The sequence below is a fragment of the Pyrgilauda ruficollis genome, unplaced genomic scaffold (genome assembly GCF_017590135.1).
Source record: "Pyrgilauda ruficollis isolate IOZ18807 unplaced genomic scaffold, ASM1759013v1 scaffold81, whole genome shotgun sequence".
Lineage (NCBI taxonomy): Eukaryota > Metazoa > Chordata > Aves > Passeriformes > Passeridae > Pyrgilauda > Pyrgilauda ruficollis.
The window spans coordinates 877,551-894,259 of record NW_024530044.1 but is presented as its reverse complement, the minus strand read 5'-3'; the positions used below and the strand labels follow the sequence as shown (position 1 = coordinate 894,259).

The 16,709-nt window shown below is 39.0% G+C and overlaps 1 protein-coding gene across 1 annotated transcript in view; it reads right to left on the bottom strand.

Annotated features, from left to right (window-relative positions):
• The window catches only part of COL3A1 (collagen type III alpha 1 chain), a 48,444-nt gene that overhangs the window by 11,579 nt on the left and 20,156 nt on the right, over positions 1-16,709 (bottom strand). Inside the window, exons 4-30 of the mRNA XM_041487620.1 lie at positions 16,325-16,441; positions 14,698-14,769; positions 11,460-11,525; positions 10,868-10,921; positions 10,594-10,647; positions 9,806-9,859; positions 9,595-9,648; positions 9,200-9,253; positions 8,661-8,705; positions 8,435-8,488; positions 7,458-7,502; positions 6,677-6,730; positions 6,284-6,382; positions 6,126-6,170; positions 5,914-6,012; positions 5,092-5,145; positions 4,853-4,960; positions 3,615-3,668; positions 3,394-3,492; positions 2,239-2,292; positions 1,793-1,891; positions 1,586-1,639; positions 1,420-1,473; positions 861-914; positions 546-599; positions 271-315; positions 82-180 (exon numbers count right to left, since the gene is read on the bottom strand). Coding sequence (XP_041343554.1) covers positions 82-180; positions 271-315; positions 546-599; positions 861-914; positions 1,420-1,473; positions 1,586-1,639; positions 1,793-1,891; positions 2,239-2,292; positions 3,394-3,492; positions 3,615-3,668; positions 4,853-4,960; positions 5,092-5,145; positions 5,914-6,012; positions 6,126-6,170; positions 6,284-6,382; positions 6,677-6,730; positions 7,458-7,502; positions 8,435-8,488; positions 8,661-8,705; positions 9,200-9,253; positions 9,595-9,648; positions 9,806-9,859; positions 10,594-10,647; positions 10,868-10,921; positions 11,460-11,525; positions 14,698-14,769; positions 16,325-16,441 — 1,794 coding nt within the window. The remainder of the gene's footprint in view (positions 1-81; positions 181-270; positions 316-545; positions 600-860; positions 915-1,419; positions 1,474-1,585; positions 1,640-1,792; positions 1,892-2,238; positions 2,293-3,393; positions 3,493-3,614; positions 3,669-4,852; positions 4,961-5,091; positions 5,146-5,913; positions 6,013-6,125; positions 6,171-6,283; positions 6,383-6,676; positions 6,731-7,457; positions 7,503-8,434; positions 8,489-8,660; positions 8,706-9,199; positions 9,254-9,594; positions 9,649-9,805; positions 9,860-10,593; positions 10,648-10,867; positions 10,922-11,459; positions 11,526-14,697; positions 14,770-16,324; positions 16,442-16,709) is intronic.

Below are 16,709 nucleotides of genomic sequence, written 5' to 3'. Positions count from 1 at the left end.
TAATAAAAAAATAATTAGAAAAACCCAAAATTAACCCAAATGGTAGCAGAACAGCAGAAAAGGAAGAAATTCTGTGAGTACCTTGGCACCTTCTGTGCCAGCAGGACCTGGTCCACCTCTTGTTCCAGGAGGTCCTGGAGGACCCTGTGCACCACGTTCTCCTGGGATACCATTTTCACCCTGTGATAAAAAAAATGTGTTATTCTTTGTTTTCAGGCTCATATTTTGTTAATTCTTTTGCACCATTTCAAAATTTGCTTTATTATTTACCTTAGGGCCTGGGAATCCAGGTCCTCCAATGTCACCTTTTGGCCCCTGGTTATGAGAAAATAAATGTAAGTTAGCCATGAACTTTACTTAGTACATCTGCATTGTGATTGGCATCCTGTTTCTCTCCCCTATTATTCCAAAAATCAGACTTTGCTGCTCTGAGGAGAGCTGAGAGCTGTCTGAATTTAGAAATATAATTTAAATTTAGGAAGAACTTCTTATTAATTTTTTGCTACTTAAAAAAAAAAAAAAAAAAAAAGGAATTTACTACTTACTGGTTCTCCAGGTTTTCCATTCTCTCCAGCTGGTCCTGGTCCACCAGGCAATCCCTACATGAAGGAACAGCATTATCCATGGTACAGAGATAAGTTATGCATTTTCCATCTTCAGATTTTTGCTTCTGACTCAAAGAAGTGTGGCCAACCCATTCCTTGTAACTTTTGTCAAGTGGTTGATCTGTTATATTCTATTATATTCAAGATATAATATCTTGCACTCCACTATAAATGTTCAAATACTTTTTTTTTTCAAATTTTGTGTGTTTGTGTTAGTCTATTAAAAAGAATCAGAAAACAATAAACACACAGCACCTGGAGGCCAGGTGGCCCTGCTGGTCCTGGTTCTCCTCTCTCCCCAGAAGCACCCTAGAATCAAACAAATAAGGAAGAAAATCCATGAACTTTCCTGAGAACACTTCAATATATGAACACCTCCTCACCACCTCTAATCTACACCTCCTTACTGTGACCTGATGATGACACAAGCTCAAAAACCAATGTATGTTGGTGTTGTGGTATTTGCTCTTTTCACTCCAACTCTCAGATTCAGCAGACACATTTGAACTTGATAGGAGTTTGAAATGCCATAAACATTAAAGGGAACAACAATACACTTCTGCTTGAAATGACCAAGAGCTCTAAATTGACTTTTCATTTCAATCTACACCAGGCATACCTGACTCAGGTTTCTCCCACCAAAGTTTTAAATATTCATTCATTAAAACAACGACAAAAAGAGCTCTTTTATTTGTCTTCATAAAAGGAGATTTCTTTATATCATTAAAAATATTTTCCTTCTGCTATATTCCCAGTGTCTTTCTGTAGCTGCCAGACCCCTGATCATTGCCTCGGATGGGCCCACCACACTTACAGTAGGTCCTGGAGGACCTGGAAGGCCAACATCACCATTCTTCCCAGCAAGACCCTATTCAAAGACAAAATTAGGCTATGGTTAGAGAGTGATACCACTTTTGTAAGACTCATCAAGTTGTTATTAATATTGTGTCATTATCAAACAAAATATTAGCAAAACTTACAGGTGGTCCAGGTGGTCCGCCAGGGCCTCTTTCTCCATTCTTGCCTGGTGCACCCTTACAAAAAAGAAAGACTACATTTGAAATACTTGTTTCTGGTCAGTGGACAATTGTCTAAAGCAGCAGCGTGAGATAGCCCCACGATGGAGCAATTTAGTTTCACATTTGACTCATCAAGCATCAGCACAGAAGAGGAGAAATCCCACTCACCTCATTACCCTTAGGACCAGGGAAACCCATCACACCTGGCTGGCCACGTGGGCCTGGAGGGCCAGGAGGGCCAGAGCGTCCAGATTCACCCTGATTGCCCTGGGATAAGCAGAAAGGAAAGGAAAACGTGGCATCTGTGAGGTGAAATAAAGCAATTCCCAGGACACATTCAACATTGAGTGAGGGGGAGACACTGTTCAAAACTCATTATGTTTTGTGCTGCAGCTGTGGCCCATCCACTCTGTATTTTGCACAGTACCAAATGACAGAGCTTGCAGGCTGCTCTTACAATGTTGCAGCATAAAAAGTGCTCTGGAAGTTAAATCAAGCAGACAGGAGGGAATTAATCTGGCTGTGATAACAACCTGTCATGTGGATACTGTGGGATGATGGTAGGGTTGGGTCAGCAGGGGGACTGCGATAAAATATTTGCACAATGTACGTACAGGAGGGCCAGGCTTCCCATCGCTTCCAGGGCTTCCTGGAATTCCGGGCAAGCCCTGCAAATTGAAGAAAAAAAAAGAGTGTTATACTTCAGTTTTGAATGTACATAATGAAGTTTCAATTAATGAATATAAATATATAAAAACTATTGCTTGTTATCATCCTCTTGAATAAAAAATAAAATTCTTCCCATTTCCCTCAGCCCATGAAGGGGGAAAATTGGAGAAAGCAAACAAATTCTGTCATGGGTTTTTTGATTTTTCTAAGAGTTGTATATAAGCAAGACACCAGACATTAATCAACTAGCACAAAAATTTCCTTTCATTATATGGGAAGAAAACTATATTTAGATGAAAAAAAAAAGGAATTCAACAATTCTGACTACACACCTCTACCTGAAAGCAACACAATGTGCAACACTTTTTCATTAACTTGTTGAAATTTCTAAATATTATTTTTGTTGTATTTTAAACAGTTCACTTTCCTTGCCAATAAAATCTTGTTTAGCTCCTAGAGGCCTGCAGCTGGGCTTTTGAATGTCAATATATTTGTTGTTAGGAGTTGTTAATTCTTAGTAGAGCTACCAGAATGTTGTTCCATGTAGAACTTAGAACATCCAACTTAGATGTTGTCTACACAATAGGCCATCTCTGAAATCTTGCTGATAAGTACTGTAAAAAACTGACCTACAGCTTATTTGCTCTAATTACAAATAAGCCAAAAATAGAATACTCATGTATATTGAAATACTTAAATTAACTTCTAATTTAATTATTTAAACATTTAAGTCTATTTACATAATAACTGAAATATAAATATATTTAAATAAAATCCCTAAATACCTAATGTTAGAATTTGCTGAAATGCAAAGAGCTAATGCAGAAAATCACCCAATGCTAACTCATATTAGAGGCATTTCTCATGGCAGGGCCTGGCATGCTCTGGGAGCCTCCCAAAACCTCCTGACTCCGTTGTGGCAGTTTCCTGGGAATGCCCTGTGACCCTTGTTCCATTACCTGTCCCACCATGAATGGATGCCACTACTGCCTAAAGGAACTCCTAGAAAGGATTTGTGGTTGGACTTGTCTATGACATCAGCTCAGATGAGTCATCTCTTACAGAGTTTGTCCCATTTTCTCAGAGATGTCCTGTCTTACTCTCATTCCAGGAAGACCTGGGCCTCCGTCTTGTCCGCGCTCTCCTGCAGGTCCGCTGGGGCCAGGGGGTCCTGGGCTGCCACGCTCACCTGCAGGGCCCTGGAAAGAGATGTGGAGATTCTCAGCAGGGAAATCAGCATCCTATTGAATCTGAAATTGTCCATCCAGATTCACATGGATTCTCCAAGAGTTGCAGGACTCTTTTGGAGGAGGATTTATACCTTTTCGCCTGGAAGTCCATTGCTACCGGGTAAGCCACGGAAGCCAGGGGAGCCCTGCCAGACAAAAAACAAACTATGGATCACAGGCAGTATGACGCACATAATAGCAACTGGGTTTTCTTCTAAACTATTTACCATTAGACTTATCATTTTGAAAATTAATGGGGAAAAAAAAAGTGGCATTTCACTGTAGTAAGAAAGACTGCAGACTATTTTGCCTTTGACTGTAGTGTTCCTGTTGAAATTATAGCCTGTCCCCCTCTATTTTTAGCTAGCCCTGCATCACTACTTATGACTTTTCTAAATTACTATAAAAAACAAAAATCACTTCCAGTACTGACAATTATTTTCCTCTAATTCAATACTGAGAAGAGCTCTGCTATTTTAATATTTATTTGATACTATCTTTATAAAAGAAATTTGAATTATAAATTTCATTTTGCAGCCCCCTTTATATGTTTAGTGTGATTGATTAGTTCATTATGCATCTTTGGTTTCCTCATAGCTTCAGCAAATATTGCAATCAATTATTGTTAGGACTTAAAAATAGATCAGCACAATTTCCTTTGCTTCTGATGGGAACAGAAATCTAAAATTTATTATGGTGTTGCTATTTATTTTGTTGAATAAAACAATTTCTGGATTTCTCTGTGAGAATTATTAAATTTTTGGAAAATTATTTAATATAGTAGCCAATAAACCTGATAGCAGTTGAAATATTATAACATAGGTGACATCCGGACAATATTATTGTGACAATTGAAGGTGTATTAACAATAGAGAGGTTGACATAAAGACATATCTTGAATGTAGAAGAATTTACATCAATCTCACTTTCCAGAGCAGAAATTCTTTTGATTGTTTTTTTTTTGTTAACTGAGAAGGAATTTTGAAAACTACAAGTACCCCTTGTAGTTTTTATAGTTTATGATTGTTTCTTAGCAAAAATCTTGTGGTAAAACTTCCAGATATATAAGATCACTGCCTCTTCTGTATCAAAAACTGAAAGAAATTAATTTTTTTTCCAACTGAGATAGATCCAAGAGCTGCAATTCAGAGGAGAAAGTAGATAAGAATTCTCCCCAGTTTTGTAACCCAGTTTCATATCTGGAATTTGCTGAGAAGGTATATGGAGCCAAATTTCTCCTGGAAGTGTTTTGAACTTCAGAATTTTCTGTCTCTTTCAGAAAATACAGAATTTTCTGTCTTGGCTCAAAAGGTCATGCACCACAGCTCACCCTTTCTCCAGGGGTACCAGGTACTCCGTTCTGCCCGGGTTCTCCGTTTGCACCTCTTTTCCCTTCCTCACCAGGAGGTCCAGGAGCACCTGGGGTGCCGTTTTCACCCTGGCAACAACAGAAACCAAGCCCATCAGTGAGTTAGAAGTTTCCAAAAAACCAAACAGGTTTTGTATGGAAAGATTCAGGGTTCAGACTTCCTTGAAAGAAGTCTCTGGACACATTTTGAAATCACTTACACGCTCGCCTTTTGGGCCTGGATCTCCTTTTGCACCATCCTTACCAGGGTCTCCCTAAAAAGTAGAAAATCCCATTAAAATTATGGGTTGCAGCTGGGCATCATTCTGGAGCTACTAGATATACTGAAATACTAGGAAGTAGACATAATATTTCAAATTATTGACTCCTTTATTTTTATTAATCATTCTGCAAAGGAATCAGCATGCATGGACTGAACCTGTAGTAGAAGCCATGGGACTCCTTAAAAATGCAGTAAAGAAGTGATACAATCTTAAAGACCATTGAGTAAAATTTGATGTCTAGTGCTGAGCTATTTCAGACATCATTGAGTCTTTTGTTGAAAGCCCCTGAATATTGAATATTTTCTCTGACAAAGAGCTACATGTGGTGTCAGGCTGTAAGGAAAGGGCCTGCTGGGGTAAGTGACAGTGAAAGACCAGGTACAACTCATGGGGTTTAGAGGACTGAGGACTCAGCCCTTGGGAATTAAAACCAGTAAAAATAAGATTGTAAAACAACAGATTTCGTCTGATGTAGCCAATTTACACAAGCAGTATCTTTGCTGTATCTGAATTGGTAGATAATTTAGGAAAGCAATTAGGTATTATCACCATATTTATATATAATCTTTATATAGCAATACCTATATGTATGAAACAAAATATGCTATATACTTATAAAAATAATTGCCTATTTTCATTATAAAATAATTTATTAAACTATTTGTAGTGAATAGGAGAAGATCAATGGTATTTTTTAATGGTATCACGTTTCCACTCTATTTGTTGGTACAACCAGTGTAAATACAATTAGTAACTCACCGGACTGCCTTTTGCCCCAGGGTTTCCACTTGCACCTGGAGGACCTGGAAGACCACGGCCTCCTGGCAGACCAGGAGCACCAGGAATACCAGAAGGTCCCTGCAGAGAGAGAACAACAGAGATGAAGAGAGAAGGGCATTGATGGACTCTCCCCAGTCCAGTGAGCCTCACCAACAGAGTGCAGCAATGGCAGAGATGTGGAAAGTACCCACCATTTCACCCTTGTTGCCAGGGCTTCCAGCTCTTCCAGGAGGACCCTGGAAAAATAAATATCTCAATAACCAATGCATCTAACCCAGGGCCAGAACAAAGGGCTCTGTGAAGAGCAGGTGACACAGCACCTCTCAGGTCCCAAGTGTTATTGATGTACCTGAGGCCCAGGTGGCCCAGCATTACCCTGAGGACCAGGTTCTCCCCTCTCTCCAGGACTACCACTAACACCAGCAGGACCAGGAGGACCAGCTTCACCCTAGGGAAAAAACCAGTAAAACGAGAAAATGAAGGCATTTTAGTCATCTCCAGGGCAATCAGCATTAAATGAATGGTTTCTACCACTTAGTGGTGTTTTGTTGTGATCATTCATGAAGGTGATGAGGATTGGATTTGTCTCATGCTGCATATAGCACATCTGTTCTAGGCTTGCAAACAGTGTAATAGCAGCCAGGAAAAGGAGGGCTCATAAAATAATGATGTAGAGTGACATCAGCTGTGTAACTAGAGAAAGGACCAAATCCCATGTAGTTATGTGTCTTTAGTTGAATACCTTAAAACCCGGAGAGCCTGGAAATCCTGCAGTTCCAGGGGGACCTGGGGGACCCTGAAAAGTGAAAGAAATACTATTAATGCAAAAGGTAAAAGCCATATGGAATTAATCTTAAGTTAAAAAAGGGAGTCTGATTATGGGATTTTTCTCTGAGTAAGGAAACACCTGGAAAACAGCAAATATAAATCATGCTGTAAAAGATGAGATTTGGCTAGTCCTAAAATATCACACCTACATCTTAGTTATCCTGACTTTTACATGTTCAGCTGAATTTCTGTGTTTTAAATTTAAAAACATGAAATCTATCATTAGGGAGATTAAATTACAAAAAACTTTCAAAATTTGTTCTAATTGTAAAAAAAGAAGGATAAAAGAAAGCCAATACAGCTGTTACACACACAAGTGGACATGCTCGGGTTTCTAGGCAGATAGGAAAGAGAAATATTTGCCGACTCCAGACAGCTGAATAATTTATTTGATAAGATCATTCAAAATTTGATCTTCATAAAGTGTAGCAATTCCATCCATCTATAGTTCTCTGAGAATAATCTGGGTTTGGATTTTTGCATTTCCTGATTTAGTGTTAAAACTCTCCTATTGCCCTGTGCTCTTTAAGTATATTAACCAACACCATGAAATAGACACAATTGAAACACAATTGAATATAATGCTCATTCTTGGACCAGTGCACCCCAGTTTTGGGTTTGTTGGCACTGCAGAACATCTGATAAAAGTAATTAGACTAAAGCAACACAAATACTGAAAGCCAAAGTTGCCTTACAGGTGGGCCTGCTGCTCCTGGAGATCCGTCTTTACCATGGGCACCCTACAGAAGGAAGAGAGGTATTAGATACAGAGCACTACCTTGGATACAGAACCCATATCCTTTCATGTCCATGACACAGAGACCATATTTTTGGGTCTGTTCTTTCCCACTTAGTTGACTAAGACCCAAGGATTCCTTAATAAGAAATTCCATGGTAATAATTAATTAAATATCTTGTGAAGGAATATCCAACACTTTACGTGACTTGCACTGTGTCAGGAAGATGTAAAAATACATTCCTATTAAATTTCTTAAGGAAATAACAGCTACAAAGCATTGTCTGTGTGAATAAGTAAGATTACAATAGATGTGTACTTCAAAGTAACAGTTACTTCTGATTCACATAAAAGGCTAAATTTCACTCCAAAGACGTGATGAACACTGATGACTTAAACCCTGTTGCCTGTCTTGTAGCCACATTAGACCAGATCCTCTGCTCAGGTTATGCAGTGTCTGCACAAACAAGGGGCTGGCTGTAAACTGCTCTGCTGGTTGTGTTGAATGCTATGAACTAAGAGTTCCTTCAGAGCGAGGGATGTACCCTCTAACCTGCCAAAGGGGAATTTTATCATTTCTCACAAGTTACTTCTGAAATTGCATTTTTTCCCTCTCTCTACCGTCCCCTGCCACTCTTTGCTTCCACTCCTCCTCCCTACTTCTCTTTGCCAAATCTAAGCTTATGTTGAAACACTGAGCTCTTCCTCAGTGTGTAATCTATTCATTTCAAAAAGCAAAATGGTGAACATGTTGTGGGTTAAAAGTGTTACATTTTTAATTGGGGACTGAAAAGTTTTCATGTGAGATTTTTTCAGATGCTATATAGTGTTTTACTCCTTTGCATTACAACTGCTTTAAGGAAGTAGGGAATTCTCAACATATTGAATCCAAATATGTGCTGCCTCTGAATAAGAACAAAGTCTGCAATTACTTACAGGGCCACCGGGATTCCCAGGTCTTCCTCTTTCTCCAGCTGGACCTCTTGGTCCCTAGAAAACATGTAAAAATGAATTAAATGGCTTCTAAAATCAGATGGCTGAGCAAAGAGACATTGCTCTTATTTGTATAACTCACTATGGTCCACTGCATGTGGTAATTACGGTTAAAAGGATGAGGAACAACTCAGTTAACATTTAAACATTCCAGGATACACATATTTACCGGTTGGCCTGGTGCTCCATTTACTCCAGGAAGACCAGTTTCACCCTGTTACAGAGAGAAAAAGAAAAAGAAAAAAGAACTTTGGTGAGAACATTTTTTGGTTTATTCAAGGGGAAGAGACACAGAAAAATGCCCAATTTGCTATCCCTTTCTGTGGGATGCTGGGTGTCCTCAGCATGAACTGAGTTCTGAGAAGTGTAAACAAGTGCCAAATCAAAAATTAAACAGGAAATAAAAATCAGAAAGACTCAAAAGACTCAACCACAAAAGCTTTCAAAATACTATGCAGGAAAGTCAGATGACCAAGACTTGTCCCTTCATTTTGGTATCTCTTGTTTATTGTGGCTGGAAAACTGGGACATGATGTGATTCTGAATGCCTAACTCCTTTGGAATGTTTTGCATTCTTTTCATGGAGGTATTAAATGGGTTTCTTTAATGTTTAGTGTATTTTTATAATTGTTTAACATGCAAAGCACAGCTATACAACAAATAATGGGGTCATTACCTACTTAGAAAAATCACACTTTAGATTTTTACCTTTGGACCAGGAGCACCACTGTCACCTTTGGCACCATCTTTTCCATCAAAACCCTGTGGGAAAGTAAAACCATATCTGTGAATTGTATTCCTCCTGCATTCTGGAAAACTTGATTCCTCTTGGCAAAATATTAAGCCCCAAAAAAGACATATTTTCACTAATGAGTGCTATCAGCTGTTGGAACCCTTCTTGGCGTTAGGGATGGAGCTCTACAACTGAGGCACCAGAAAAAAACTTCTATCTTTGCTATGGAAGTTCAGATGACATTGTGCAGAAATTAACTTTAATTCTATGATTCAGTCTTGGAAATGATGACTGGAAGATCACAACTGTGCAACACCATCATTCCAGGAGAGTAACAGACTCAGCTATAATCAATATACTCAATACTTACTCGTTGGCCTTTCATCCCAGGCATCCCAGGCATTCCAGGGTGTCCTTTGTGACCCTTAACACATAAATATAGAAAGATTAATAAATCATGTACTTATTGTATGAAGAACACAAGCCAATATTCACTGTGTGTCATGTTCACTTGACTAACTTGATATGGGAAAACAAAACCTATGATTAGAAGAGCATTGTTATTGGGAGATTTTCCATACCGGTAATCCAGGGATTCCACGATCTCCATTCCTGCCGGGTCTTCCTGGTTCTCCCTGTTGAAAGAAAAATTTTTTTTAGTGTTTTGTTATTGCTTGACTTACTGGCAAAGCACCAGTTGTGGTAGAACAAGGTGAGTTAGAACAAGCAGGTAAAACTTCCACCAAAGACAGTGGTGGCAAAGCCTCTCAGAGTGACAATTCACTCTGTCACTGCCTTCTGGAAAACAACTGCCAGGATTTATAAACTCAGCCCTTAACAAGATTCTAGCTAATTTCTAAGTTACTTCAAGACAACCTTTAGCAAGAGATGGTCCCAGAAAACTTGTTTTTCTTATTAAAACACTCAAATGGACACAAGCTGTAGATGTTTGCACCTTGCCTGGTACTTCACCTGTTCAGGACTCCCAGCTGTGCCACAGACAATGGTGTCAATGGCTCTAAGTCCCATAGTAAGATTTTAAGGGAGCAGAAAGCTACCACTACTGTTTGATTTTCTTTATAACTGCTAATTTATTTTTCACCAAATAAATAGCATATTTCATGCTTATATATATATATATATATTTTAATCAATCAAATTGCCTGCTAAAATTGAACCTTTTAAGGAATGGACAATTAGACCTTATGTAAGATAAATTTACTTTCTCAAAATCATGTTGTCAAATGGAGAAATAGGGAGACGATAAAAATTGTCAAATGCAATAACATCAATGTCCTCTGTTGTCTTGTAACTTAATGAACTTTTTCTTCCTATTTATTAATAACGGGATGAATAATAGTGAACTTACATCTTTTCCTGGTGGACCAACTGGGCCTATCATTCCAACAGGGCCTGGAGGTCCCTGTAGAAAAGTAATTATTATTAACTACAATAATAACAACTATTAAGTCTTTTTCAAGCTACAAATGCATTAGGCATCATAAATACTTTTACATTTGACATGCATCATAATAAACAACTAGGATTAACTGCAAAATTTCCATTCACTGCAGAGGTGACACAGATTGATGCTTTTAAGGCCATGTCTTTAGCATACACAGCAATACTGAATGGGTACATACGGGAGGGCCAGGTTGTCCTGGTTCTCCAGGGGAGCCCTGGTATCCAGCAGAGCCCTGGAATGCAGCAAAAAACTCAGTCAAGATGTGAGCAGCTACATGCACCATTCCATGGTGCAGTTATGTTTATAATCTCATAACCAAAGGTGAAATTACCAGAAACAGGTAGAACATGCCTCCATGGAAACAGAATTAATCTGCTCCTCTAAAAGGAGATGGATGTTGAAAAACTCAGACCCTTGGTGTGTTCACTGAATGTGTATCCCACTTTACCTCCTGTTAATATTTTGTAAGGATAGACATTTGGGAATGTCAACAGGATGTCAGGCAGTGGCATGTCTTCAAATAATGTTGACTGACACCCCATGGACTTGCAGAAATCTCAAGGGGTACACAAAGATTTAAGCCAGCAGAGTATATTGAACTCAGCTTGAGACTTGGTGATGGTACAGCCCAAGATGACATTTATGCATAAAATTCTTCAGCATAGTATCCAGTTTTATCAGTTGAAAAGGTGTTTAATATTTATGACAGGAAAAGGAGGAGCTCATATAAAAGAACACAAGATGATTACGAGAAGATTAATGTTACTTACAGGGGGACCTGCATGACCAGGTGGGCCAGGGGGGCCACTGGGCCCGGGGGGTCCTGGAAAGCCACTCTACAGCACAGATTAAAAAACAGTAGTTACATTAATGTAATATAGCTATGAAGCTTAATATAGTTGCAGTAGCCATGAATAACTGTGAAACAAACTTTTACATAATTAGTTCAGAGAAAAATCCTCAGTGACCTGCACTTGGTGCAGTAAAAAGGAAGCAGCAGTATATTCACACAGTGCTGAAGGAATACATTTTCTAGTTGTCCCTTCAGAAAAGGCTTCACTGGGTTGCTCCTTGCAGACTTGGCTAAAATACTCCCAAGGAATTTTCAGAGCTGCAGCTTTTCATTTTTGAGTCACTACTGCCCTTCTCTAGACCCCAGGGGGATGTTCAGAACCCTGCTTTTCAGCTGCCTGAAGGGGAAGAAGAGAAAGCAGAACTGAATTTGTTAGACAGAGAAAATGAATGTCAGCTTCTCTTCCACGTAACTGAGCTTAATTAGCCCAACACTAGAGACTCCTCATGACCTAGAGATACACTGAATTAAGGCCATACTTTTGCTGTAGTGAGTAAGGCAAACATTTTCACCAGTCAAATATTGTCTGAACTTTAACAGTACTAAGCCATAAGAAAAAAATGAGGTCTGGACTACTCAAAACCTCAATATTTCTACTTCTTGTAGCAACAACCACAAAAGCACTTGATACTGCAAAACAGAAAACATAAGTTAGCACAGTGGTCTACTGCAGCTATAGGGGGTTCTTTAAAAGAAAACTTTTTAAAAAATAAACTCTTCATGTGTGTCCTACAGCCAACAGAATCACATATATGGATGATATGAGGATCACTGTGTGCTGCAGTACTGGCAGAACATTCCATAGTTAATATTGCATGGAATGTCTTTCATGGGATATTGAGATATTGAGTCAGAAATAGTCATGTATTACAATTTTATGAACCGAATTTTCATAATACAAGATTATCAGTATTGCTGTACTAAACTGGCATATATAGGACAGTATTACAAAAATAAATATTAGTTCACAGTTGTCTTTTGACTAAAAAACTGAGACATTTTAATATTTGCTATTTTCTGGGACCGAAGTACAACTACAGGCAGAACTGTGAGGATTTGGGAAATGGGGCTGCCTCTGATGTGTGAATACAATGAGCAGTCCCTGTTAATTGTTAGAACTCATTTGGTATAAAGTAGCTATAGATCCAACCAGAATTAAAGCCATCAACACATCAATAACCATCAACCAATTATATGGCTATAAACAAATGAAATATAATCTTTTTCAAGTTACACACTGAGGATATAAACTCATAGTTAGGGTGTGCTTGCTGCTAGAATCTCCAGACTTTGAACAGATGAGCATCCTCCAGTTAGAGGATGTGCACTGGTGGAAAGAGACAAAGACAATATGTGGAGGTTACATGGGTAAGTGAAGAGGAACTGTGATGTAAAGCACAAAACCAGTCTACAAGTGGTGTAAAGCCATGGGAATGAATGCAGCAGTGGAGAGATGTGTGATTGAGGACATACCAGACATGGTAACCACACACAGCCAATATTGGTACTATATTATTGTTTTGCTAATATTCCAAATTATTTCAGTTTGTATATTTATTAATTAGGAGTATTTAAATTGAAATGTGATAAATTTATAAAATAATAAAGAAATTAGTTCATGTAATGAAAATTGTAAATGTTGTTTAGCTCTAGTGATTTCAGCCACATCTGTCTGTAACTTCTGGCACTTACTTTGAGATCATGTATGCTACAATGCAATATAAAAGCCCTTAGGACCTGAAAATATACAGGCAACCCTGAAGATGTTCTAGGGTGCTCAATAAAGTAGTTTGGTGGGGGTTTTTTAACCCGAGTCCAGGAGTCAGAGCACAAGAAATCACTAATCACTTCCAGGAAAAAAGCCAAAATAGAGAGGAGTTAACCACAGTTGTTAACTGAAAGTGCCTCTGTTATCTGCCTGCTTCAGCACATCCCATATAAAGACACCACGTAGCAGACTGTAGATGGTATGACAGCTGTGGGTGAAAACTGTGAGGAGTGAATACGAATCAATGAATAAACAAGGACAAAAGTGGATGGTTGAAGAAAAATGCATGGATGATCATATTAGCAAATGAAGGAGGTAGAAATAGATTAAAATAAATGTGAGAAAATGATGACTATATTTCAGGGAAAAGAGCTGTTGTGATTAGTAAACCTTATTTCACAAGATGATTGAATGGACTTCCTCTCCTCTCCTCCCTCCGTTTTCTTGGAACTGCCTTACTATGCTACAACATGTGATACCCAAATGATGTTATGCAGAACTGGGCTGAAAATAGTGATTATGCTTAATGAAGCACAGCCAATTTCCAGTAGCAGCAATTCACCACACCCTCTATGTAGCAGGTTGTCTGAATCAAGAACACTTCATGTTGAATATCTCTAAATCCCAGTGCCTAGAAGGAGAATTATGTGGTGCAACATTCAGATTTATATTACACATGAAGCATAGCTCAGGTACAATTCTTTGAGGCAGTCCTTGCGTTTTCTCACTTAAAAACCTGAAAATCTTGGACCAGGTCTAGCAGGCAAATACAGCATCCTTAGTACACAGTCTGAGTAGCTGTGGGTAAAAAAAATGGTAATTGTAAAAAGAAAAATTGAAAATATTTTGAGTTTTGGAATTAATTAAGTTTATAAGAAGGGTTTACTCACTTGTTATCAGGCAAGTTTGAATTGTGGAAAAGTTAGCATGTGTGGAATATCATACTCAGTAAAGACAAATTATACTGAGTGGGTGAAGGAAGATTAAAGACAGCGGAAGAGGTAAAAATTGCTGGAAGGAAGGGAAGAAATTAGTGGAAGAATATCAAGCAGATAAATGAGGAATGTATGTGAGACAGGAAAGGAAAAAATGTTTAGGTAGTGTAAGAAGGTGAATCACAGACAGAGATCAGGAAAAGGAAGGTAAGAAACTGAAGAAAGAAAGTGAAAACTAAAAAAAATCCAGATGATTTATAGCTACTTTCTAGAACAGTGTTGCTGAACAAGCTGGTGCCTTACATCACATTCAACTTGCAGACAATAATTCAATAAAAACTTATGTTGTTAGATTAAAATCAGAATACATACACATCCAAGCTATAATCTATGAACAGAAAATGTGTTATTTAAAAAGAAGAAAGGACAGAAAAAAAGCTTTATCATCTTACAATGGGTTGTGGGTACCCGATACCAGCTCCACCAGCCTTCACATCATAGGAGTCATACTGTGGAGAAAAACTCTATAAAAGAAATAAAGAAAAAAAGAGAGAGAAGAAAAAAAGAAAAAAAGAAAAAAATGTGATTGCTACAAACCAAATAAGCATTTTTTTACAGTGGTATGGCAAATGCATGAAAATAACTCATTTGTATCTGCTGAGCAGTACTAGCTTGACCTATAGCTGCCATATATTTACATAAGAGAAGCCCAGCCAGTGTCTTACTTCTGAGGTCATGGTGACATTAGCTCCCTAGGCTGGGTCTCAGCTGAACCAAAAAATTACCTTTCTCTCTCCTTTTACTCTGGTTTGACTCCTTCTTAGCTTCTCTCCCCATCTTCTCTGTCTCTTTTCTGTTGGACTTAGCTCTCACTCAAGGAAGTTGATGAAATATTTTCTGTTGCACTAAAGAGCACAGCTGTTTATCATTATCATTTTCCTGATTTCTTTTACCTGTGCCTAACAAATGACTCATTTCACATGAGCAGTCAAATGATGTGGCATTAGGGCAGTGATGCCTTAATGGCCCACAGGTGGTTGAGCAGGAAGGGTTGAACACAAGTAGTGTTCTGCCTGTTCTCCCAAAGCACTGTGGATCCAGCTCCTGTGCTGACCAGGTGCAAGACTCCTGTGCTCCTGTCAGGATCCAACAGCGCATCTTTGATATGGGGTTGGAATGGGAGGCTAATTCAGCCTGTTTTCTCTCCTGTGTTTGCCTCTCCAAACCCCAAACCAGTGTCACTGGTGTCCACTGGGACTGGTAAACTGACCAACAGCTCAGTCCTGCAGAGGCAATCCCTTTCAGGATTAAATAAAAACAAGACATCTTTCCTCACTTCCTGGCTTACCTAGGAGTGGGAAGCGTATATGGAAGTTATAATCAGTGTATTCAAAAGTAACAATTGTTTTAACATACAATTTTTATCAGCTTTGTGCTAAAGAAATCCCATCTTGTAAACCTGGGCTTGGTGGCCTGCATGGATGGAAATGTCACCCTGTAACAAAGCACTGCCTGGGGCTCAGTGCTAATAAACTTCAGTTACAATCAGCTTCTTGCTGGATGTGCCCAGCTCTTCTGAAGTGACTTCAGTGAGCATTCAGTGAGCCAGAAATAAAGAGCCACCATGACAAATAGTACTCGCATGGCACTTCCCTGCCATCAGAGGAGCAGTGCTTCAGTCTAGTCTCCTTGGAATGTTCTGTTATTAAACATGAATTGATGAAATACAGGAAAGTAGGAGACTTCCAGAACTATTAGGCTTATGGGGAAGTCCTCCATCACATTCTTTGTGATCTGATTATTTCTGAGTTACCAAAGTCCTCCAGCAGATCTGCCCCCAAAGTTTTAAAAAATAAGGTAAGATGGAGATTTGATTGCACTCCAGAGAAATTTTATGGACAAACCCCCAAAACAACAGCAAAACCTCACCCACCACCCATCTCTGTTTTCCAAAGGCACAAATGGGATGGATGCCACAGAAAGCAAAGCACCTGGGAAGGTGCAAGGGATAGGTGCCTACAGCATTGCTTTGCATGGCTATGAGCACCAAGGTAGAAGCTGAAGATAACAATGACTTACACCTCCACTTATACTGGGACACGACTGGCAGATTCCAGGGGGGCCAGGGGCTCCAGGGCTCCCTGGCTGTCCTGGTGGGCCAGGGGGACCATTTCTGCCTGGAACTCCAGGAGAACCCTGCAAAGGCACAAACAGCAGATACAGATGTTGTCACTTTCCTCCAACTGCAAGGACATTGAGGGACAAACCTTTCCATTTGTAACCAAGGCTGTAGGTTTGGGGTGGGAAACCTCTCCTATACAAGCCACAACCAAACATTCAGGGAACACAGACAAAATTCACACATGGAAACACTGGGTTAATGGAACCTTATTACAACTCATATATAATCAAACACATCAGAAATATTTAGCAGTTCAGTTCCTGAATCTGAAATTATTACTGC